Genomic DNA, 21,285 nt, shown 5'->3' with positions numbered 1-21,285 from the left:
TCCCCGTCTCTCCTATTTAACTGAACTAATCAACCCCAATACCCTTGAAACACAAACCCGAGTTTGTCGTATAGAAATGCTCTAATGGCTCTTTCTGATAGAAGAATTAAACGAGTTACTGACCCGCTCGACGACCGAGTCAAGGCTCGTCTCGTCGGCGTCAGTTACGACAGTAGCGGAAGCGAACATTCTGCCGCCGTTGTCGTTGAAGATGATGATTCGCCTTGCCTCTCGGAGCTTGTTCACAGTTTTCTGGAAGACGACCACGATGCAGCTGAACAAACGGGTTACAACTCTGACTCAGATCGAGTCGACTCAAACCTTGACTTTACCGATTCGCTCGAGATCATCATCAAGTCAACCTCTCTTAACAACACGGATGCTTACAGGAATCTGCTTATGGCTCACGTTCTGAGAGCAATGGAGATGCTTTCTTTTTTCAAAACAGATAAAGCAATTTTCAGGCGTAAAGTAATGGCTTATCTTCGCGACGTAGGCCACAATGCGGCGATATGCAAGACCAAATGGAGCTCCTCTGGAGGCCTAACTGCCGGAAACTACGAGTTCATAGACGTAGTGCAATCCGCAGCACGCACGGGCCAAAACCGGTACCTCATTGATCTCGATTTCGCTTCCGAGTTCGAGATCGCCAGGCCGACGACCGAGTACTCGAGGCTGTTACAACATTTGCCTAGGGTTTTCGTGGGAAGAAACGAGGAATTGAAAATGATCGTCAAGGTCATGAGCGATTCGGTAAAAAGATCGTTGAAGAGCAAAGAACTAACCCTCCCTCCATGGAGGAAAAACCGTTACATGCAAAACAAATGGTTCGGTTCGTACCGTCGAACGACGAACCAAATCCCGGCGAGCTCCAGCCCATTGACCCCCTCGTCGGTCCATCCCGTCAACATCGTGCAATGCTGTCACGTTGGGTTCGACGAAACAGTGAACGGTCGTTTGTTTGTCCGTACGAGATAATAATTTTGATTTTGACAGACGACGATAAACGAAAACTGGAATAGATAATAATGCGAGGAATATTTGTAATCTTTAGTTATAATCAACATTATTTTCTTAGTTTACCCTCAATTAACCTTTTTCTTTTTTTAATTATTTGGTGTGTATCGTGAGAAGAAAAAGTAATAAATATTTCGTGTAACGCGGCTAATACACATTGCGTACAAGGCCACCACATAGTTTGCTCATTAATCACGTGTTTACCACGAATCTGAAAATTCAGTAAAAAATATAAAAAAATCCTGACCGTTGAAAATCTCAATAAAGATTGGGCCTCCCCTGGTGAAAGGAGCACGTGTTGGAAAACCATTTGGATGATACAACTCAGAAGATAGAATGAGGATGGCGTGGCAATAAGTTTGGATGTGACGCTGAGGAGGGTGTTGTCTTCTAGCTAAATTATATAATACTATATTTTTAAAAAGTAAATAAATCAATCTGATATTATTTTTAAAAAATAAAGAGAGAGGTTTTGAACTGCATTATGAAGAAGTGGGGGCAAAGGGGTAATAATGAGGGGACAGGAGTGAAAAGGAAAGATAGTGAAATGGATAAAGTATTATGTTAGTTTATTTGGCTTTTGAGAGAGAAAGAAGATAAGAGAGAAGGGAAATTATTGTCCTAGGCTTTTGTCATATGGGTAAGGGCAATTGGGGAAAGGCAGAGCGGTGGATGAAGTGTCCCAATGGTGAAGTGGGTGGCCACTTCTGGTTGGCTTCTGATTTCTCAACTGAGAAGGTAACCACCCAGATTTGGGATTGGCATGAAATTTGCTTCCCTCTATTTTTTTTTTGGGGGCCGGGGGGTGGGGATATCAAATGAGCAAATGGCACTCCTTTCGCCACACCATTGGCCCTTTTAGCTTTGGTAGGGTCAAAAGATCTTTTACTTTGTCAATCTTGCTGCTGATCTTATCTGTTCTTATAATATTAGAAGCATAAATGTATAACTTTAACGAGATAACTATATTATCTGATATTTAAAGTATGAATATTTTAGGGTAAATTATAAAAATATCATTAAATTATTATTTTTATTTTATTTTAGTCATTAAATTATTAATTTTTTGATTTAATCATTAAATTTTTGAAATCAAATATTTTAGTTACTTTTTGTCATTAGATGAGCGTAGAAAAACTTATATAGGCTTTTTTATTGATTTAATAATAAATATAGCACTCAAATATTTACACATTATATTAATTTGATCTTAAATATAAAATATTCAACAAATTTAGCCATCAATATTTACAAAAAAATTATTTTAGATTAAATTTTAAAAAACTTAATACATTTAGCCCTCAAAATTTACAAAATTCATCAATTTTATTCTATTTCAATAATTTTTTAAATGTAAAATTTTAATTACTATAAATTTAATTTAATTCAATTTAAAAATTCATTTCACTAAATGATTTTTTCTTTTATATATATATACATGAGTTGTTATTTTATAAATTGACAGTTTACATTTATATAAAAATATAGATGTTGTTGCTTGACATTGTACATAGAGACATTTCCTTGATATTGCGTACAACCGGAACATTTATTATAATTAGGATTTATATTTGATAACTTATAAATATATATTATTGATTATAGGATGATGGTAAATTATAAATAAAAATAAATCTAGATCATTTGATTTTTTATGATGTGTCATTAGATTAAATAAAGAAAAAGATAAGAAAAGATGTGACCATCATTGGTTTGTTTAACCATGTGAAAACAAAATCCTCCGGTCAAAAGATATGAATTTAATGAAATGGCTAATGTTTGTTGATAGTAATTCAAAGATTATATTTATCATAAAAAATAAAAAAAAAAACTATGAAGGAGAGATTTGAGAGTATGGCTTTTCTATGACATTTGTTTGGTTCTATTTTTGGTATCCTTCGGTTTTGGCTCTATTTCAGTTTGTTCTTGCATTATGGAATCAACATTATTAGATCTTCGCTTAGAGGATGAGGAAGAAACGGGAGAGCCGATGGCATGGGAGATGGCCCAAGAATCTGAAGTACAAGATAAACAGCCTTATTACCTTCTAGTAGGCTATTCTTGACGACAAGCACCGTTAATTTTCAGTCTATGAGATCGGTCATGACTAATCTTTGGCATCCTTTAGGAGGGATGACAATAAAAAATATTGGTGAGAAACAGTTTCTTTTTAGATTCTACTGTGAAGTGGATCGGGATAGAGTTTTTAATGGCATTCCTTAGACTTTCAACAACCATTTGTTCCTATTAGCAAAGGTTAAACTGAATGAGGAACCGTTGGAGGTGCCTCTTCTTTCTACCCTTTTATGGGTCCAGATCCATAATCTCAGTTTAGGCATGTATTCGGAATCTTTGGCTAGGCAGTTTGGAAACCTCATTGGCATCTTTTTAGAGTATGATGTGAAGGCTATTGTTGCGGGTTTGTGAAATTTTATGAGAGTTCAGGTGGAAATTAACATCTTTAAACCGTTGAAATAGAGGAAAAATATTCTTTTTGCCAATATGAAGGAACGCTATGCCACCTTTAAATATGAAATGCTCATTACTTTTTGTTTTCTATGTGGAAGATTAGGACACAGTGAAAGTAATTGTCCTATTCGCATGGTTGAAAGTAGTAAGAATTTGCCGCTGGCATGGGACATTTCACTGAAAGCTCCCCCTCGAAGGACGATCACTGGCGGCAGCATCTGGCTGCGTGAACATGGGGAAATTGAGGTGAAAATTGTGGAATTTTTGGAATTAATCAGGGGAGAAATTTTAGGGATTCTAATCCCCTTAATTTATGGTTGATGTTGGCGGAATTTTTGGGTTGAATTTAGCTGGGAAATCAAATCTTCCCAATAAGGAACTGCAAGTTGATTTGGAATTAATGAATAAAGGAAGTTTGGAGGAAAATAGGCCAATCTCGATTAATAATGGTAAGAAATGACCCAGATCGAAAAATGTATCATCGGTTTCTTTCTCTATGGATTTGGGTGAGACTCCCGGCAAGCAGAACATGTTTTGCCAATTTGAAAACTCAGTTGAACTTAAGGGGCAAGTTAGCCAATCGCAATGAAAATCCTAAGTTGAAACGTTCGTGGGCTGAGGAACCCACGATCCGTTCGTAGAATTCAGCATTTGCTGAAAGGTTATAATCCCCAGATTATTTTTCTTATTGAGACGAAAGTGGATGAGGTTCGAATGGGCAGAATTCGAGAGAAATTCAGTTATCGAAATGGGATTGACTTTCAGGCAAGTGGCTCCCGTGGTGGTTTGACGTTGGGGTGAAAAAATGGCATTTCAATTTCTTTAAGAAGTTTCAATGAGAAATATATCGATGTTTTAATTTCTACTGAGGATGTGAATGTTGATTAGCGTTTTATTGGTTTTTATGGTGATCCCAATAGCAGAGATCGAGTGAATTTATAGGCTTTACTGTCCCATTTGTGTAATTCTCATGAAGGTCCTTGAATTGTCATGGGAGATTTTAATGAGATTGTCTCTAATCAGGAGAAGAAAGGTGGGGATCCGAGGAATGGAACTCAAATGGCCAATTTTCGAGAAGTTTTGGCAGATTGTGGTCTTCATGACCTGGGTTGATGATCTTTATTTGGCTCACCCATCAGATACGACACCGATGGATATTATTGAAGCTAAATTGGATTATGGGATAGCCATTGATAAAGAGGAAATTTATTAGAGTCAAAGGGGCTAGATCGAATTGGTTACAGTTCGGGGATCAAAATACAATTTTTTTTCACAATTTTACGTCTTATTGTCAACGTTTGAACAGGGTTAGATGTTTGAAGGATGATTTGGGGATTGAACACACTAAGGATATGGCTATAATGCATACGACTATTAGTTATTTCATTGACCTTTTCTCTAGTTCGAATAGTAAAGGGGTGAATGAGATTTATGACTATAACACCTCTAACCCATATCCGTCACCGGAACAGGGTTATAGAGCATTACCAGAGTATGCAGTTCAATTACAGTTAATTCATGTAATTTACTATTCATTTCCAAAAATCAATCACAATCAATCATAATGTCCCTCATATGGGTCCTCGAGGCCCAAAATACAAATTAGGATCGAGTCGGGCTACACCGGATTCATAGAAATTTTTTTTGTGAAATCTCAAAATTTTTCTGAGGTACAGGGGACACACGCCCGTGTGGCCAGGCAGTGTGGCTTACACGGCCAATGACACGCCCGTGTCCTAGGCCGTGTGGGCATTCAATGTGAGGCACACGACCGTGTTCCAGCCCGTTTTGTACAACTCTATGACTTGAGTCATATGGCTAGCCATACTTCTATGTGCTAGACCATGTGGACAATTTAATTTTTGAAAATTAGGTGTAGGGGTTACATGGCCAGGACACACGCTCATGTGCCGGCTGAGACACATGCCCATATCTCTACCTGTGTGCTAATTCTGAGCATTCTGGTTCTCGATTTTTAAGATGTAGGGGACACATGGCCAAACCACACGCCCGTGCGCATGACCATGTGTAACAGCCCGGTTTAGACCCTAGTCCAAATAGTGGTTTCAGGACCACAAATCTGAGTTAGAAAAATATTTTAATATTAATTTTCGTGTTTTTAGTATGTGGTTAAGCATGTGTGGAAATTTCATATGAAAATTTGATAGTTTGTGTGCTTATTTGATAAAAAAGACCTAATCGCGTAAAATGTAAAAGTGGCTTTCTATATTGTAAAGGTTTCTATTTTCCATGACTTTCTAAAGCAAAGGTCCTTATGTTGTTATTAACCCATTGAAAACGTTAATGGACATAAATGGCCTAATGTTAATGTTTTGATAATGTTTTCATTAAGGGCAAAATTGGTATTTAGTTAATAATTATTAATTAAAGTAAAACAAAAGCATGAAATTAGGCCATTTTCATTCATCCTTGCCAAAAATCAAAGGAAAAGAAAAGAAAACGAGATAGTTACGGTTCAGCTAGTTCAAGCATCAATTTGGAATGTGTTTTTGATAGGTTTTTGATAATTTCTACGTTTTTGTGATTGTTGCTTAGTATTCTATCAAGCCCATGTCTCAATTTCTGATTCTGTTGATGATTTTAGTTATGCCATTGATGAAGTTGTAAGATTTGTGTTGTTAAATGATGAAAAATGAAAGATATATGATAGATTTTTGTATTTGAATTTTTGATGAATTTGAGTAACTTGGGCTAAATTGTAAAAATGAGATTTTGAGGGATTAAAATATGAAATAAATGAAATATATGGACTTGTATGAACTCCATGAAAATTCGGCTAAGCATGTGTAAAAGGAAATTTTGTATATTTTGTGATTTTATGAATTAGGGACTAAAATATCAAAATGTGAAAATGTGAGGGTTAATTTGTAAAATGACCTAAATATGTGTTTTTGAATTGATTTGAATGAATGTGAGTTTGAATAAGTCAAATTTGAATTTATTTAGATTAAGAACAAAAGAAAACGGAATTAGATCGGGGGAAGTCGAAAGTCATCGAGTAGTCGACTCCGTTCGTTCGAATCCGTACGAGGTAAGTATATATACAAATAAATGTGATTTGAATTGGAATATTAATGTTTATATGCTATTGAACATTGATGAATTGCAATATAAGTTTAATATGAGAAAATCCAAGAAAGTTCCGATAATGTGACGACGTCCGAAAAGCCCCGTACAAACTATAGGAATAGTTAGGATACATATGTCATGACATAGGATCTAATATGTTTTTTCGTGTAAGACCACGTCTGGGACGTTGGCATTGACTTATGATTTATGTGTAAGACCATGTCTAGGATATCGGCATCGTATTTGATTTTGTGTAAGACCCTGTCTGCGACAGTGGCATCAATATTCGATTACATGTAAGACCACGTCTAGGACTTTGGCATTGTACGAGCTTTTCGAGCTATCTGAATATCCTTATTAATTCTAAACGGTTCAACGGGCATTTCGAGAAATGAATAACTATGTGGATGTGTATTCGATTCAGGTACGTTTGAAATATTTATCATCAATTGAGAATGAAAGGCAAGTATATGTGCAAGTGATGATAAGTGATATAAGTATAAGAAAATATGCTATATGTGCAAATGAATTGGGAATATGTGAAATGTATATGAATTATGTGGTTTGTAATAGTATTTGACTATGGAATAAATGTAAGTTATGATGCTTATATGTGTTAAAATATGAGTTTATTTGTATATGGCTTACTAAGCTTTTGGAAAGCTTACTTTGTGTGTGTTTTCAACTGTTTTATAGATATCGAAGCTATCGAAAGCTCGAGGGTCATCGAGGATCATCACCATACTATTGAACTATATTTTGGTACCTTTTGAAAATGTGTATATTGGATTATGGCATGTACAGGCTAGAAATATGTCTATATGTTTTTGAGTTGTGAATATTAGCTATGTGTTGTGGCTTGGTTTTGGTTGTGTTTATGTATGATTTTTGAGTAATAACTTTGTGATGAAATATTGCCAATATGATGTGTTTTTGGATGGCCAATAGTAATGGTCAATTTGGTAAGTTTATGATATGTGCTTATTTGAGGAATTGATAAGTTTATGGCATGAGATTGAATAAAATGAATTGAGATTATGAAGCATATGTTTAGGTATGACATTAGCTCGTGATTTGGTATGTTTGGTTTGTATAATAAGGATGAAATAGGTTGATGAATATATGTTATGAATGGTGAATGTTTTGTGATTGAAATTGGTTGGAAATATGTTGTAAATGTTTGGTTTTGATGCTTGTAGGGAGGACCCTTAATGGGGAAATTTTGGCCTTGTAAATGGCCCATTTTTTCCCACACGAGGAAGGACACGAGCGTGTGTCTCAGCCATGTTGCTTAATGATCATTTCGAAATGAGCCTGAGCAGACCATACAGTCGCACACACACGGGCATGCGCTAGGCCGTGTGGCCAAGTCAGTTTTGTGCATGTGTTAGACACACAGGCGTGTGATTGGTCGTGTGATCAAGTCAGTAGCCTCCCTAATTTTCACACGGCTTGGTACACAGGCGTGTCTTGTAGCCATGTGGACAAGTCAGTATGTATGCCCTGTTTTTCCATGGCTTAGACACATGGGCGTGTCTAATGCCGTGTGAGGCACACTGCCTGTTCACACGGGCGTGTGACCTTTATAACTTTGAAAAATGTTTAAGTTTTGAAAAATTTTGTATACGTTAGGTTTAGTCATGACCCCTTTCTAAAACTGTTTAATGTCTTGTTAACCTATGTAAGGGACTCTGTATTGATGTATGGCTATGATGTTATGATGATTGTGAAATGAATGTTAAATGTTTCGATATGTCCGGTAATGCCTCTTAACGCTAGTCCGGCGACGGATATGTGTTAGGGGTGTTACATTTAGTTGGTATCAGAGTTACGATTTAGTCGATTCTAGAACTAACGTAGCATATACGAGTCTAGATATACATGCCATAATTGTAAACTGTGATAGTGTGATGATTCTTGACATCGAAAGTGTGCTTTTATATAGCAAGTGGATCCTGAACGAGCCGTAGCTGATGATGTCAAGAGTAATGCGCCTGCTTCCGCTCAAGGGATAGTGCCATCCAATTCTAAACCTGTTATAAGTAGCCACGAGGGAGAGGTTAGACAAGCCTTTTACCAAATGATGAATGATTGATTCACCTAATATATTCGAGCTAATCATGCTGTGCCACAACCTTTACCCCCGCCTAATCCTCTGTAAGTCCCTGTCATGCCACAAGCGAATTCGATTCAGTTGAATAAGCCTCTGTGGATAAAATTAGAAAATATGGGGTCAAAATGTTCCGTGCCACTACTAATGATGATGGCGAGAAAGCTAAATTCTGGTTAGAGAATACGATACGAGTGTTTGATGAATTGTTATTAACTCTAAATGAATGCCTAAAATGTGCCATTTCACTTTTGAGAGATACGGGGTATCATGGGTGGAAGACGTTGATATTCGTAAATTCGAGAGAACGAGTTACTTGGGATTTCTTTCAAGTTAAATGCTGGAAGAAATATTTCAGTCAGAGATTCATCGATCAAAAACATAAAGAGTTTCTTGAATTGAAACAAGGCCGTATGTCTGTTACAGATTACGAGCAAGAATTTGTGAGATTGAGTCAATACGCTCGAGAATGTGTCTCGACTGAAGCAATTATGTGCAAGAGATTCGAGGATGGCTTAAATGAAGACATCAAATTGTTAGTCAGGATTCTGGAAATAAAAGAGTTTGTTGTGTTTGCTGAACGAGCATGTAAAGCTGAAGAACTCGGGAAAGAGAAAAGAAAAGTCGACTTAGAAGCTAGAGATGTGAGAAAGAGATCCACAAGTAAATCATTTTAGTTTGAGTCAAAGAAATTTCAAGATGATTATAGCCGTTCAAAGGCTAATGTGGGCCGTTCGAGTAGAGATTGTGTTAGATCGCGTTCAAGCTGTAGAACTCCAGTTACTTCTGTTGCAAGTGTTGGAAATGTCCAATCGGCCTGACCCGAGCGTAAACACTGTGGTAAAAGACATCCCGACAATTGTAGACTGTATGATCGGGCTTGTTTCAAATGTGGATCTTTAGATCATTTTATTCGTGATTGTCTTGAGTCTGTTGAACAAGAAATTGTGCAGAATCCGATGCCAAGTAGAAATTCAGCTCATGGTAGACCTCCTAGAAATACAGGAAATGTGAGTGGTAGTCAAAGAGGGACTAAAGATACCACTGTTTGATCTGAAGCTTGCGCACCTGTCAGAGCCTACGCCATCCTAGCTCGTGAGGAAGCTTCATCTCCAGATGTGATTACGGGTACTTTTACTTTTTATGACACTTCTGTTATTGCATTGATAGATCCAAGATCGACGCATTCGTATATATGCATGAATTTAGTATCCAGTAAGCTTTGCCTATAGAGTCTACTAAATTTGTGACTAGAGTATCGAACCCCCTAGGTAAAAGTGTCCTAGTTGACAAAGTTTGCAAGAATTGTCCGTTAATGTTTTGAGACATTTGTTTTCTGGCTAATCGATGTTATTACCTTTTGATGAGTTTGATATAATTCTGGGTATGGATTGGTTAACTTTGCATGATGCTATTGTGAATTGCAAATGGAAAGCTATTGATTTGAGATGCAAGAATGATGAAGTAGTCCGAATTGAATCTAGTGACTTAAATGGGTTGCCGGCTATAATATCTTTGATGAAAGCTATGAGTTTTGTGAGAAAGGGTTGTGAAGCCTATTTTTCTTATGTGATTGACTCGAAAGTGATAGAAAAGAAAGTTGAATCAGTGCCTGTTGTCTGTGAATTCCCTTATGTATTTCCTGAAGAACTTCTGGGATTACCTGCGATCCGAGAAGATGAATTTGGAATAGAGTTAGTACCAGGAACTACTTCGATTTCGATAGCTCCGTATAGAATGGCTCTGACCGAGTTAAAAGAATTAAAGTCCCAGTTGCAAGAGTTGACAGATAGAGGATTCGCAAGACCAAGTTTCTCACCTTGGGGTGCTCCTGTTCTATTTGTGAAAAAGAAAGATGGTACAATGAGAATATGTATTGATTATCGTCAGTTGAACAAAGTGACTATTAAGAATAAATATCCTCTGTCCAAAATTGATGATTTGTTTGATCAGTTGAAAGGAGCTATTGTGTTTTCAAAGATATATTTGAGATCAGGATATTATCAGTTGAGAGTAAAGATTCAGACATTCTAAAAAATATTTTCCGAACGAGGCACGACCACTATGAGTTTTTAGTTATGCCTTTCAGATTAACGAATACACCTGCTATTTTTATGGATTTGATGAACAAAATTTTCAGACTGTATTTAGATCGATTTATTGTCGTATTCATTGATGACATTTTGATTTATTTGCGTGATGAAACTGAACATTCTAATCATTTGAGAATAGTGTTACAGACTCTACGTGATAAGCAATTATTTGCAAAGTTCAGTAAATGTGAGTTCTGGTTATGCGAAGTTGGTTTTCTGGGTCATATAGTATCAGCATCAAGTATCCGAGTTGATCCGAGCAAGATTTCAACTATTTTGGATTGGAAGCCTCCAAGAAATGTTTTTGAAGTCCGCAGTTTTCTAGGACTTGTTGGTTATTACCGAAGATTCGTAAAAGGCCTTTCTATGATTGCAACTTCGTTGACGAAACTACTTGAGAAATATGTGAAATTTGAATGGTCTGAAAAATGTCAGAAAAGTTTTGATCAGTTGAAAGCCCTATTGACTGAAGCTCTGGTGTTAGTACAACTAGAATCGGGTAAAGAATTTGTGATCTACAGTGGTGCTTCATTGAACGGTCTGGGCTGCGTTTTGATGCAGGAAGGCAAAGTCATAGCCTGTGCTTCGAGACAGTTAAAACTGCATGAAAAGAATTATCCGACACACGATCTGGAATTGGAGGCTATTGTTTTTGCTTTGAAGATTTGGTGCCACTATTTGTTTGGTGAGAAATGTCATGTATATTCAGATCATAAGAGTTTGAAATATCAGATGACTCAGAAAGATTTGAATCTAAGAAAGAGAAGATGGCTAAAACTGCTAAAAGACTACGAGCTTGTTATTGATTATCATCCGGGAAAAGCAAATGTTGTTGCTGATGCTTTGATTCGAAAGTCACTGTTTGCATTACGTGCGATGAATACTCATTTGGTTCTATTTGATGATGGTTCGTTTTTAGCCGAATTGAAAGCGAGACTGTTGTTTTTAAAACATATTATTGATGTTCAGAAAGTTGATAATGAGTTAATAGCAAAACAAACTCAATGTGAAAATTCTGATTCTAAATATCGAATTGATAAAAATGATTGTCTGAGATTCTGAGATCGAATTTGTGTTTCGAGAAATCCAGAGTTGATTCAGATGATTTTGAACGAAGCTCACAACAGTCGATTATCTGTACATCCAGGTAGGACGAAAATGTATAGTGATTTGAAACAACATTATTGGTGGTCTGGAATGAAAAGGGATATCTCTGATTTTGTTTGAAATGTTTAATCTGTCAGCAAGTTAAAGCTGAACATCAGGTGCCATCCAATTTGTTACAACCGATTATGATTTCGGAGTGAAAGTGGGATAGAGTGACAATGGATTTTGTTTCAGGTTTGCCCCTATCTCCAAGAAAGAAAGATGCGATCTGGGTTGTGGTTGATCGATTGACGAAATCAGCTCATTTTATTCCGATACGATCTGATTACTCGTTTGATAAGTTAGCTGAGTTATACATTTATGATATTATGAGATTGCACGGTGTGCCATTGTCTATTGTGTCAGATAGAGATTCGATTTGCAATTTTGGAAGAAACTGCAAGAGACTTTAGCTACAAAATTACATTTCAATATTGCTTTTTACCCGCAGATGGATGGTCAATCTGAGCCACTGCAGCAAAATTGACTTTTAGCGGTGTCTTTTAAGGTCCTTAGAGGCGTTTTTGCAAGCGCTGCAAAAAACGCTGCTAAAGTTTGCGACATTTATTTGAAAAATGCTGCTAAAGAACATGACCTTTAGCGGCGCTTTTCCCACAAATGCTGCTAAAGATTAGTACCTTTAGCGGCGCTTTCCCACCAACGCCGCTAAAGATAATGACCTTTAGCGGCGCTTTTCCCACAAACGCCACTAAAGATCACGACCTTTAGCAGCTCTTTTCTCAAAAACGCCGTTAAAAATCATGACCTTTAAAAAATTATTTTATTTTAATTAAATAATATTTATTTCTATGTTAAATATTATATTATGTTTAATTTTGAAATTGAACTTTAAACTATATATTTTTAAGGATAAATAAAAATATTAATTAAATTAAATTTTCCATTAAAATTGAAACTTCAAAACTAAATATAAAAATTAATGAATTTAAATTTAATACATAAACATTGATTCAATATGTAATTTAATACATAAAAAAAAAGCACACAAAGTATTACAATTTCTAAAACAAAATTCATCCTAGTGAGAAAATAATGCCAAATCATCATCACCTCTCATTAATAAAAGGAAAAAGATCAGAAAAGAAGAAGAAACAATATACAACAGAGGGCTGGTCAAGCTTAGATGAAGCCAAAGTATTGCAATGCCTGCATATATAACTTAGTGAAGTACTTTGATCTTGATCTTGGTTAAGACTTTTCCAGCAATAAAGAAAATTGTTAAACGGAATCTCGGTCACTTGATTGAGCAAAACAAGGAAATTAGCTATACCATTTACTGTAATGAAAGTGAAATTAGTAAAAAGTAAACCCATAATAAAAAAAACTGATGCTAGGCTAATCGTAAATGCTAATGTCGCTATAAATAAGTGACAGGCATAAGTCTAGTTTCATGTTGATGGACTTGTAAAGGCCTCAAAAAAGAAAATAAGTAGCATATATGAAAAAGACAAAAAGGGTTAAATGAAGGTTAAATGAGATATCATGACGAACCTCACGTGTTTAATGTCTATCTCCTTTCTCGATTTCATGCGACTCATAACATGTTTCACTTTTTTTATTAAGCTCACAAATATCACAGGTTTTTAGTTATCATAATATTAATTTCTATGTCCAATAGCATTGATAAAGTAATTATTTTTCATTCAAACAAATTTGGTATTATCTTTAGTCACTTTGAAATGTCTAATCATTGAAGATGAGCGCAAAATGCCATAGTTGCTGAAAAGCAAGCTCATGCCAAAGTTTGAACTCTATACCTCTAGCATATAGGGGATCTTGAACCCGAAGTCTTGAAAATGTCGATCAAAAGGAAGAGGAGATAAACTTGACGATGAAACACTAATGGAAAGATGTTAAACTTTTGGAAGAAAAAAGAAAAAGATGTTTAAGGGACTCATGTCAAGAACTCATGTCAAAATAAAACTGGTAATGGATAAACTCGAGACTCATCAAGATAAAAAAATAAAAAAGAACCTACCTCGTGCTATTGCATCCTCTTTGCTTCTCAACTCCTGCAAAATATAAAGTTAACATTCAGTTTCTACAAGGAAAAATTAATCTAAGAGCAAAATGAATAGCAAAATCACCTTACATACACACAGTTACATATTGCATCCGAACATATAAGAACAAATTACCTGTTCACGCTTATTCAGTTCAGCCTCTTTTGCTTTAAGTTCCTTCTCTCTTGCTTTTAGATCATATATATTTTAATCATATATAAGACAAAAACATCAAAAGAAGCCTATGATTTTAATCATATATATTTTAATCATTTTGTGACCAAAGAATGGATGTTGGGTAGCAAATATATAAGAAAATGCATTGAGAATCGGACAAATGTACTTCAAAGTTAACATATAAAATTAACATAGAAAAAATTAACTTTTATGAATGATATAACAGCATAAAAATATCTTCTATCATTTAAAAACCTCAATTATTGATGGTTTTTTTACTTATTAGTTTTAATTAATCATGAGGTCTCAAAACAACCACAATTGTTACTAACATTAAAAACAAGATAGTGGATGTACCTTGTGAAAAAAAGCAAATTATTTCTCTTGTAATTTATATGAAAATTTAAACCATTTAAACACGAAATGCAAAGTACAAACATAGTTCCTACTCGAGGCCCCTGTAAACAATCAATGTGTTTCTAATTTCAACTTAACATTTCCTTCCTCTTTGGTTTAAAACTCAAAGTTTTTATGATTTTTTATATTTTTCTTGTCAAATTTATGTTAATATAATATTATATTTGAAGTTTGTATTTGTCTCTTTCAATAATATTACCTTCAAAATTTAAACATGCATTCTCTTTTAAAATGTAATATAGGTTATCACTTCACTCAATATTTTTTCATCTATCAATTCAAGTTTTTATGACATAGGCGAATCAAACTAGAAATCTTCTCATAAAATTAGCTAACTATAATTGTTTCAAAGCTACGACTTATGGTAAGTCGGTTTCCATATGACTAATTAGTAAACAAGAACTAACTGAGTTAAAAAGAAAACAATATATAAGGGAAAAATAATAGATAACTAGATGAGAAGATTTATATCTACACAAACCTCCTTAATAACAACAAAATTAAAATTAAAGCAAATGAATCGTGCTCCTAAAGTGAAATTAAATGAGAAAATCTAGATCCATGTTGAGATCAAGAATTTTAATAATAAAAATAAACAAATTAAAGTATAGAGACAGAATATGCTATATAAGGGATGTAAAGCTTTTTCTTTGAAAAAAAAAACTAATAGTAAATATAGCTTTAAATTAGAGAAGTTATAGCACTATATTTAATAATGAAGTTTGATTGTAACGTGATTTATTCCAAATCTAAACAATTAGCAAAAATTTTCTCATCAAGTATTGAAAAACCCTCCAAGTGCAACAACACAATATAAAAAGCAATCTGACTAGATGCTATGCAAGCTCAAGAATTTGTTTAATCATTTATTGGATTTGGAAGTAATAAACACCTTTTTCTTGTTTTTTGGAGTGACGATGATTCTTTTCTTTATTTATGAAATATATAAAAGTTGACATGGCAAGTACTCCTTCAAGTTCCAAGCTTTTATTTTAAAGTCATAACTTGGATGATCACCGGACAACAAATAGCCCATAATATATCATCACCTTCGACACCTTTCGAGTCGAGTGGTAAAAAATTTAATGCCTTTAAGCAAGATTCTAAATTTAAGTTTTTTTAATTAGAAAAAAAAACAGTACAGAAAGAGCTTGCCCTCCGTCGACTTGATTCTAGATTTAATCAAAACCCAATGTGGCAAACGGATACCAAAGTGTGTCAGACCAAAAAGAACACACCACCTACATTTTTATAGATGCTAAATATTAGTGCTGAAATCTTATGAAGTGATTTTCTCTGTTATATTAATTCCCTTAACTTTAGTCCACGCCATTGTCGCTTTTATGCTACTACCACTAATACTAGTGTATTTGATTATATATCAAATCAAAATCTTGGTTTCCTCTTTATTAATCAAGCAAGATCTCTTTAAATATTCGTAACAAATAGAACCACTTGTATTCGAATAACATCAACATCCATGAGATAAACCTAAAAGAGAAGGGACAAATGGACTAACCAATGAACATAATGGCAAACAACGGTTAGCTTTGTGAGAGTTGAGTTTAGTGTGCTATGAACATCAATCCCAATCTGTGCTTCAGCTTTCTCCAATTCAGTTGTGGCTGAGCTCAGCTTCTAGGTGAAATCTGCAAGCCCTTTTCGGACAAGATTTGCGTCGATCCAATTAGTGGCACTGCCTCGACAGTAATTATATCTGCAAATGAGTTGACATGGATAAAAAAAAAACCGCTGCTGATAAAGTACTTTGTAGTTTCACTTCCTTCATACACTAATAGCACACCAGGCTTTAATTCTGCAATTGTTGCTACATGTCCTGGAAGAACACCCATCTGTCCAGTTGTGGCTGGTACTATAACCACTACAGGAAAATAGACTTTTATCGACGTTTTTTTTGCCTTTAGCCGCGTTGAAAAGCGCAGCAAAAAACGTCGCTATATGTAACGCCGCTAAAATTAGCAGCGTTTTGTTGAAAAAAATGCCGCTAAAGACCAGGACTTTTAGCGACGCTTATATAAAAAACGCCGCAAAGACCAGGACTTATAGCGGTGCTTATATAAAAACGCCTCTAAAGACCAGGACTTTTAGTGGCGCTTTTCTAAAAAACGGCGCTAAAGACCAGGACTTTTAGCGGCGTTTATATAAAAACACCGCTAAAGACCAGGATTTATAGCGGCTTTTTTTTTAACAAAACGTCGCTAAAGACCAGGACTTTTAGCGGTGCTTTTTTAAAAAAGGCTGCTAATTTGCCCAGTTTTGCAATATGTATTTTGCACCTATATCCAACTTTCCTGCAAGAAATTCAACCAAAAACAACAAATATACTATGAAATCCAACCAAAACCCGCAAATTTAAATAATACAAAATTATATGAAAAATATATTATATAAATTGTAAATGAATATTCAAAATATTCTTACAATAATGTTAAAAGTTGCAAGAAAACAAATGTCTAAGATGGCGGATTTTGAAATTGCCGAACATAGTCATCATAGACCAAGTCAGAGTGGAGTTCATTGTATTTTCGCTCGCCCACCTCCTCGCCATCGCCTCCGCCTAAGTTGAGAAATTTGCTCATCTGTGCTAGCTTGTATCTGAACTATCGATCTTTTAGCCTCTGAACTTTAGCTTGACTTTGACTCTGGAAGGCATGTATTGGTGCGAGGTGGATCCAAAATATTGGCCAAGTTAACACGGATCCTTGAAATCTAACCCGACAATACCTTTCAGACCCAAAACTTCATTAATAATTACATTATCAATATCCTTAAAATTAACAGAACTATCGATCAAGCGATAAGCTTCATACTCGCCTTCTTATCTTTTAGTTTCTCCTAATAAATCACCAAAGAGTTAGAAACGAAATATACAATAAAAAGGAATACAACATAACATTATTTAAAATTAAACTAATAAAAACGCATTTAATTAAAACATTATAATTAAATATTATAAATATTTATAATGAATCAAATTTTATTAAGTAAATATACCATAATTTCGCAATTTCGGATGTCATCTGAGTTCCATCTTTTTTCTCATATGTAATGTCAAAAAGTCAAGGCGTCCAACTTTTGACCAGCATTTAGGCTTCCTACAATATAGTAGTAAAAATATTATTTAATAGTAAAAGTCATTAATACTTGATAGAATTAATAAATCCATAGTACCGCTGCCTGAGCTACACAAGCAAAACTTCTCGACCTTGCGATTAAGCGTAAATTTTTGTTTTTGCTCACGCTTGTTCCAACTCGCTCACGGTCCTACATAATGAAATTATTATTACGTATATAGTAAATACTATAAACCAAAGAATTTATAAGAGTTTGCAAGTACATAATACCTCTCCTTTCTTCGAATTCCAAAATCAAACCGCATCTTCCCATTGGTACCTCAGCATTCCCGGTGGAACATTTTGCAATTTTTCTTCGAGGCTTATGGGTTTTTAAAATATTCTTTTTCAAACCGCTTTTATGGTCTCTCCATTTTTTACCCAATGCCTTCTTGATATAGGCATCAGAGACCTCTAAAGCAAACCTCTCCTAAAAACACAAGTTTAGGAATTAAATATAAATGAAACTTAAACCAAAGTATTATAAATTACATTAACGTTTTGTTACCTTAATATTAGAGAGAGCTTGATTTTATTGCTATCGGGCATGTTATGCCATAATTAAGTAGTTGATGGGCAACATATCGGCATTTCGTGCTATAATGCCCAAATAGCCTCGCTAAAAGTCGAGCTTCTTGTCCAACAAAGCTAACCATGGTCTGTTTTAGTTACTTTGACACGCTCGATGTAATTTAAGTTATATAAATCATTAGGGCGTATGTCCTCGACCTCTGCTGGCCCCACCATTTTCATTTGAAAAATAATATATTATTACTATATTTAAATTTAAAAATAAATCAAGAATAAAATTTAATACAATTTGTAAAATAAACTTAACATTAATTTGAAATTCCACAGACTCGTCAAGTGTCTTCTTAAGACGCTTAAAGATCCAACAACCTGTCTCATTGCTCAAGATTTACTTCTTCCGAATTTGTAGTATCCTGTACAATACTAAGATCTCTTAATCTTCTTCTAGGCATTTTTCCGCAACATATAAAATAGTTAAAATTTTAGTAAGAAATAACAACAATAGTAAATATAAAATAGTTAAATTATATAACATGACCAATGTTAAAATTATAACATTACATATAAAAAAATATCATAAAATCTTACTACATCATAAATCGTAAATATCTTCGTCCACATCCCGATTTAACCCATTGAAATTGTGTACTAGTACTAGGATATTTTCATTTAAGTTTTGTTCGAAAAGGCAAAGTTTTTGATCTTTCAACGATGTCCTCTCTACTTCCATTCCCCATGTCAAACAAGTCTCTAGGGGTGTTTCGGAGTACAACGTACCAACCTTCATCAATTGGATCTTTCGAGTAAAAACTTGTTTAACTTGAGAAGAAAATACATACGGCTCGTCTATCAAATGTTCTCCAAGGTGAATTAATCGAGAGAAATTCACCATTGTAAAACCAAACTGATCATTTTTAATTCATGAGCGAGATTAGCATCACCCAATCACATCGAAATAAGACAACTTTCCATTTTTCATAGTAATCCAACTCAATAATGTCAGTTAGAAGTCCGTAATACTCCACCTTTCCCTCGACAGGATTACTGTCCCTAGCACTAGCGTAACTTGTAATTAAAGAATCAACAACTACTCCACAATTTTGAGTTCTCCTCAATCTCTCGCGATATTTGGTATGAAATCTGAATCCATTCATGATGAAGCCACTATATCTTTTTACTACTCGATTCGGACCTTGGGAAAGCCATTTAACTTCGTCATTAATGACATTCCCACTCCAAACCTATTGAATCAAAAGTAAATTGAGTAATTGTAAATGTTATGAGAAAACATTATTATTTGTCAATAAAATGTTGAGTTGCATACCGTTTGGCTTAACCATTCATGAAAAGATTCTGTGAATAACCTATTAATCTAGCGATGTTGTAATCTTCGTGAGCGTGAACGAGATCTTAAGACTTGTTTGTACTCACTATATTAAAAACATGTTTAATTCGTTAAAAAATAAACAAATCAAAAAAAGATGAATATTTATCATATTCTAGAACTTACTTGCGTAATTGTTCAAGTGCATCGTGGTGGAAAAGAACATATCTATGTGCTTGTATCCAAGATCGGTCATCTAATTCTGCAATTTCAACTTTGCCGATTGGTTCTCCATAACTTTGAAATAAATAAGTTTCGGCTAAGCTAGGATCATTGAGTCCGGCATTTCTACTTGGTTTATTCAATCTTGTTTCAACATCTTCTAAATATCTAGAACAGAATGTCATACACTCCTCTGCCAAGTAGCCTTCAGCAATTGATCCTTCCGGATAACGCTTGTTATGGCAATAAGACTTCAATTTGCTTAGGAACCTAAACACCATATACAACATTATCAAAACTGGTAACTATAGGTATAAAGGTGAATGCGTTTGAAATAAATTAGCACCTTTCAATTGGATACATCCAATGATAGAAAACAGGCCCACCAATTATTGCTTCACGAGGGAGATGAATGACAAGGTACACCATAATAGTGAAGAAGGAAGGTGGAAAGATCTTTTCCAAATTGCATAATGTCAAAACGACTCGATCTTGTACTTTTTCAAGTTCTTCAACATTCAGAACTTTTCCACAAATTGCTTTCATTATATTGGACAGTTCAATTATACAGGACGTTACCTTCTTTGACATACAAAGACCGTAAAACAACCGGAAGTAGATCTTGCATCAAGATGTGATAGTCATGTGATTTTAATGAATATAGTCTTCGATCTTTAAGACTTACACATCGAGATATATTTGATGCATACGCATCCAGAACCTTTATATCCTTCAACACCGTGCAGAACATTTCTTTCTCTTCCTTTGACATTGCCTAAATTGTAGGCGGCAACCAATATTTTCCATTAGGACATACTTGGGGATGAAGATCACGCCTAATTCCCATGTGAACTAAATCAAGTCGACTCTGAAGATTATCTTTTGATTTACCATCGACGTTCAAAATTGTCTGGATGATGTTCTCGCAGACATTCTTCTCAATATGCATCACATCAAGATTGTGGCGTAATATGTGATGCTCCTAATAAGGCAACTCAAAAAAAATACTTCTTTTCTTCTACAAGTCCACCTCATTAGGGTCAACCTCCTCGTCAGATTCATCATCAGATTCATCCCTCGATCGTCTATTTGTTTGCCTGTTAGATGGTTGATTCAGCTTCCCGTAACTGAAATCGATATCTTTTAACATGAATAAGATTTCAGATCCAATGGTCTGCTCAGGAGCTTTTTTCAACTCTTCAGTACCTTCAAATAAAGCCCTCTGAAATCTATAGCTATGATTTTCATCTAACCACCGACGATGCCCCATATAGCAGAACTTCTTCCCATTATATAACCACTGTGAACATGTTTGAGCAGCACAACAAGGACAAGCATAACGTCCTCTGGTACTCTAACCGGATAAATTCGCATATGCTGGGAAATCATTAATTGTCCACAACAAAGCAGCACGTAGGTAAAAGTTCTTCTTTCTCAATACATCATACGTCTCAACACCCGCCCATAATTGTTTTAACTCTTCAATAAGTGGCTGCAGATATATGTCAATATCATTTCCGGGGCCTTTCTC

At 34.9% G+C, this 21,285-nt stretch overlaps 1 protein-coding gene across 1 annotated transcript; it reads left to right on the top strand.

The window, feature by feature from the left end:
- The first annotated feature begins 84 nt into the window (after positions 1–84).
- LOC108472378 (uncharacterized) lies at positions 85–978 on the top strand. The gene has a single exon (XM_017773863.2). The coding sequence runs from the start codon at positions 85–87 to the stop codon at positions 976–978; it is 894 nt and encodes a 297-aa protein (XP_017629352.1).
- The last annotated feature ends 20,307 nt before the right edge of the window (positions 979–21,285 follow it).

Source organism: Gossypium arboreum, chromosome 7 (assembly GCF_025698485.1).
Source record: "Gossypium arboreum isolate Shixiya-1 chromosome 7, ASM2569848v2, whole genome shotgun sequence".
Lineage (NCBI taxonomy): Eukaryota > Viridiplantae > Streptophyta > Magnoliopsida > Malvales > Malvaceae > Gossypium > Gossypium arboreum.
This window is presented reverse-complemented; position numbering and strand designations above follow the sequence as displayed.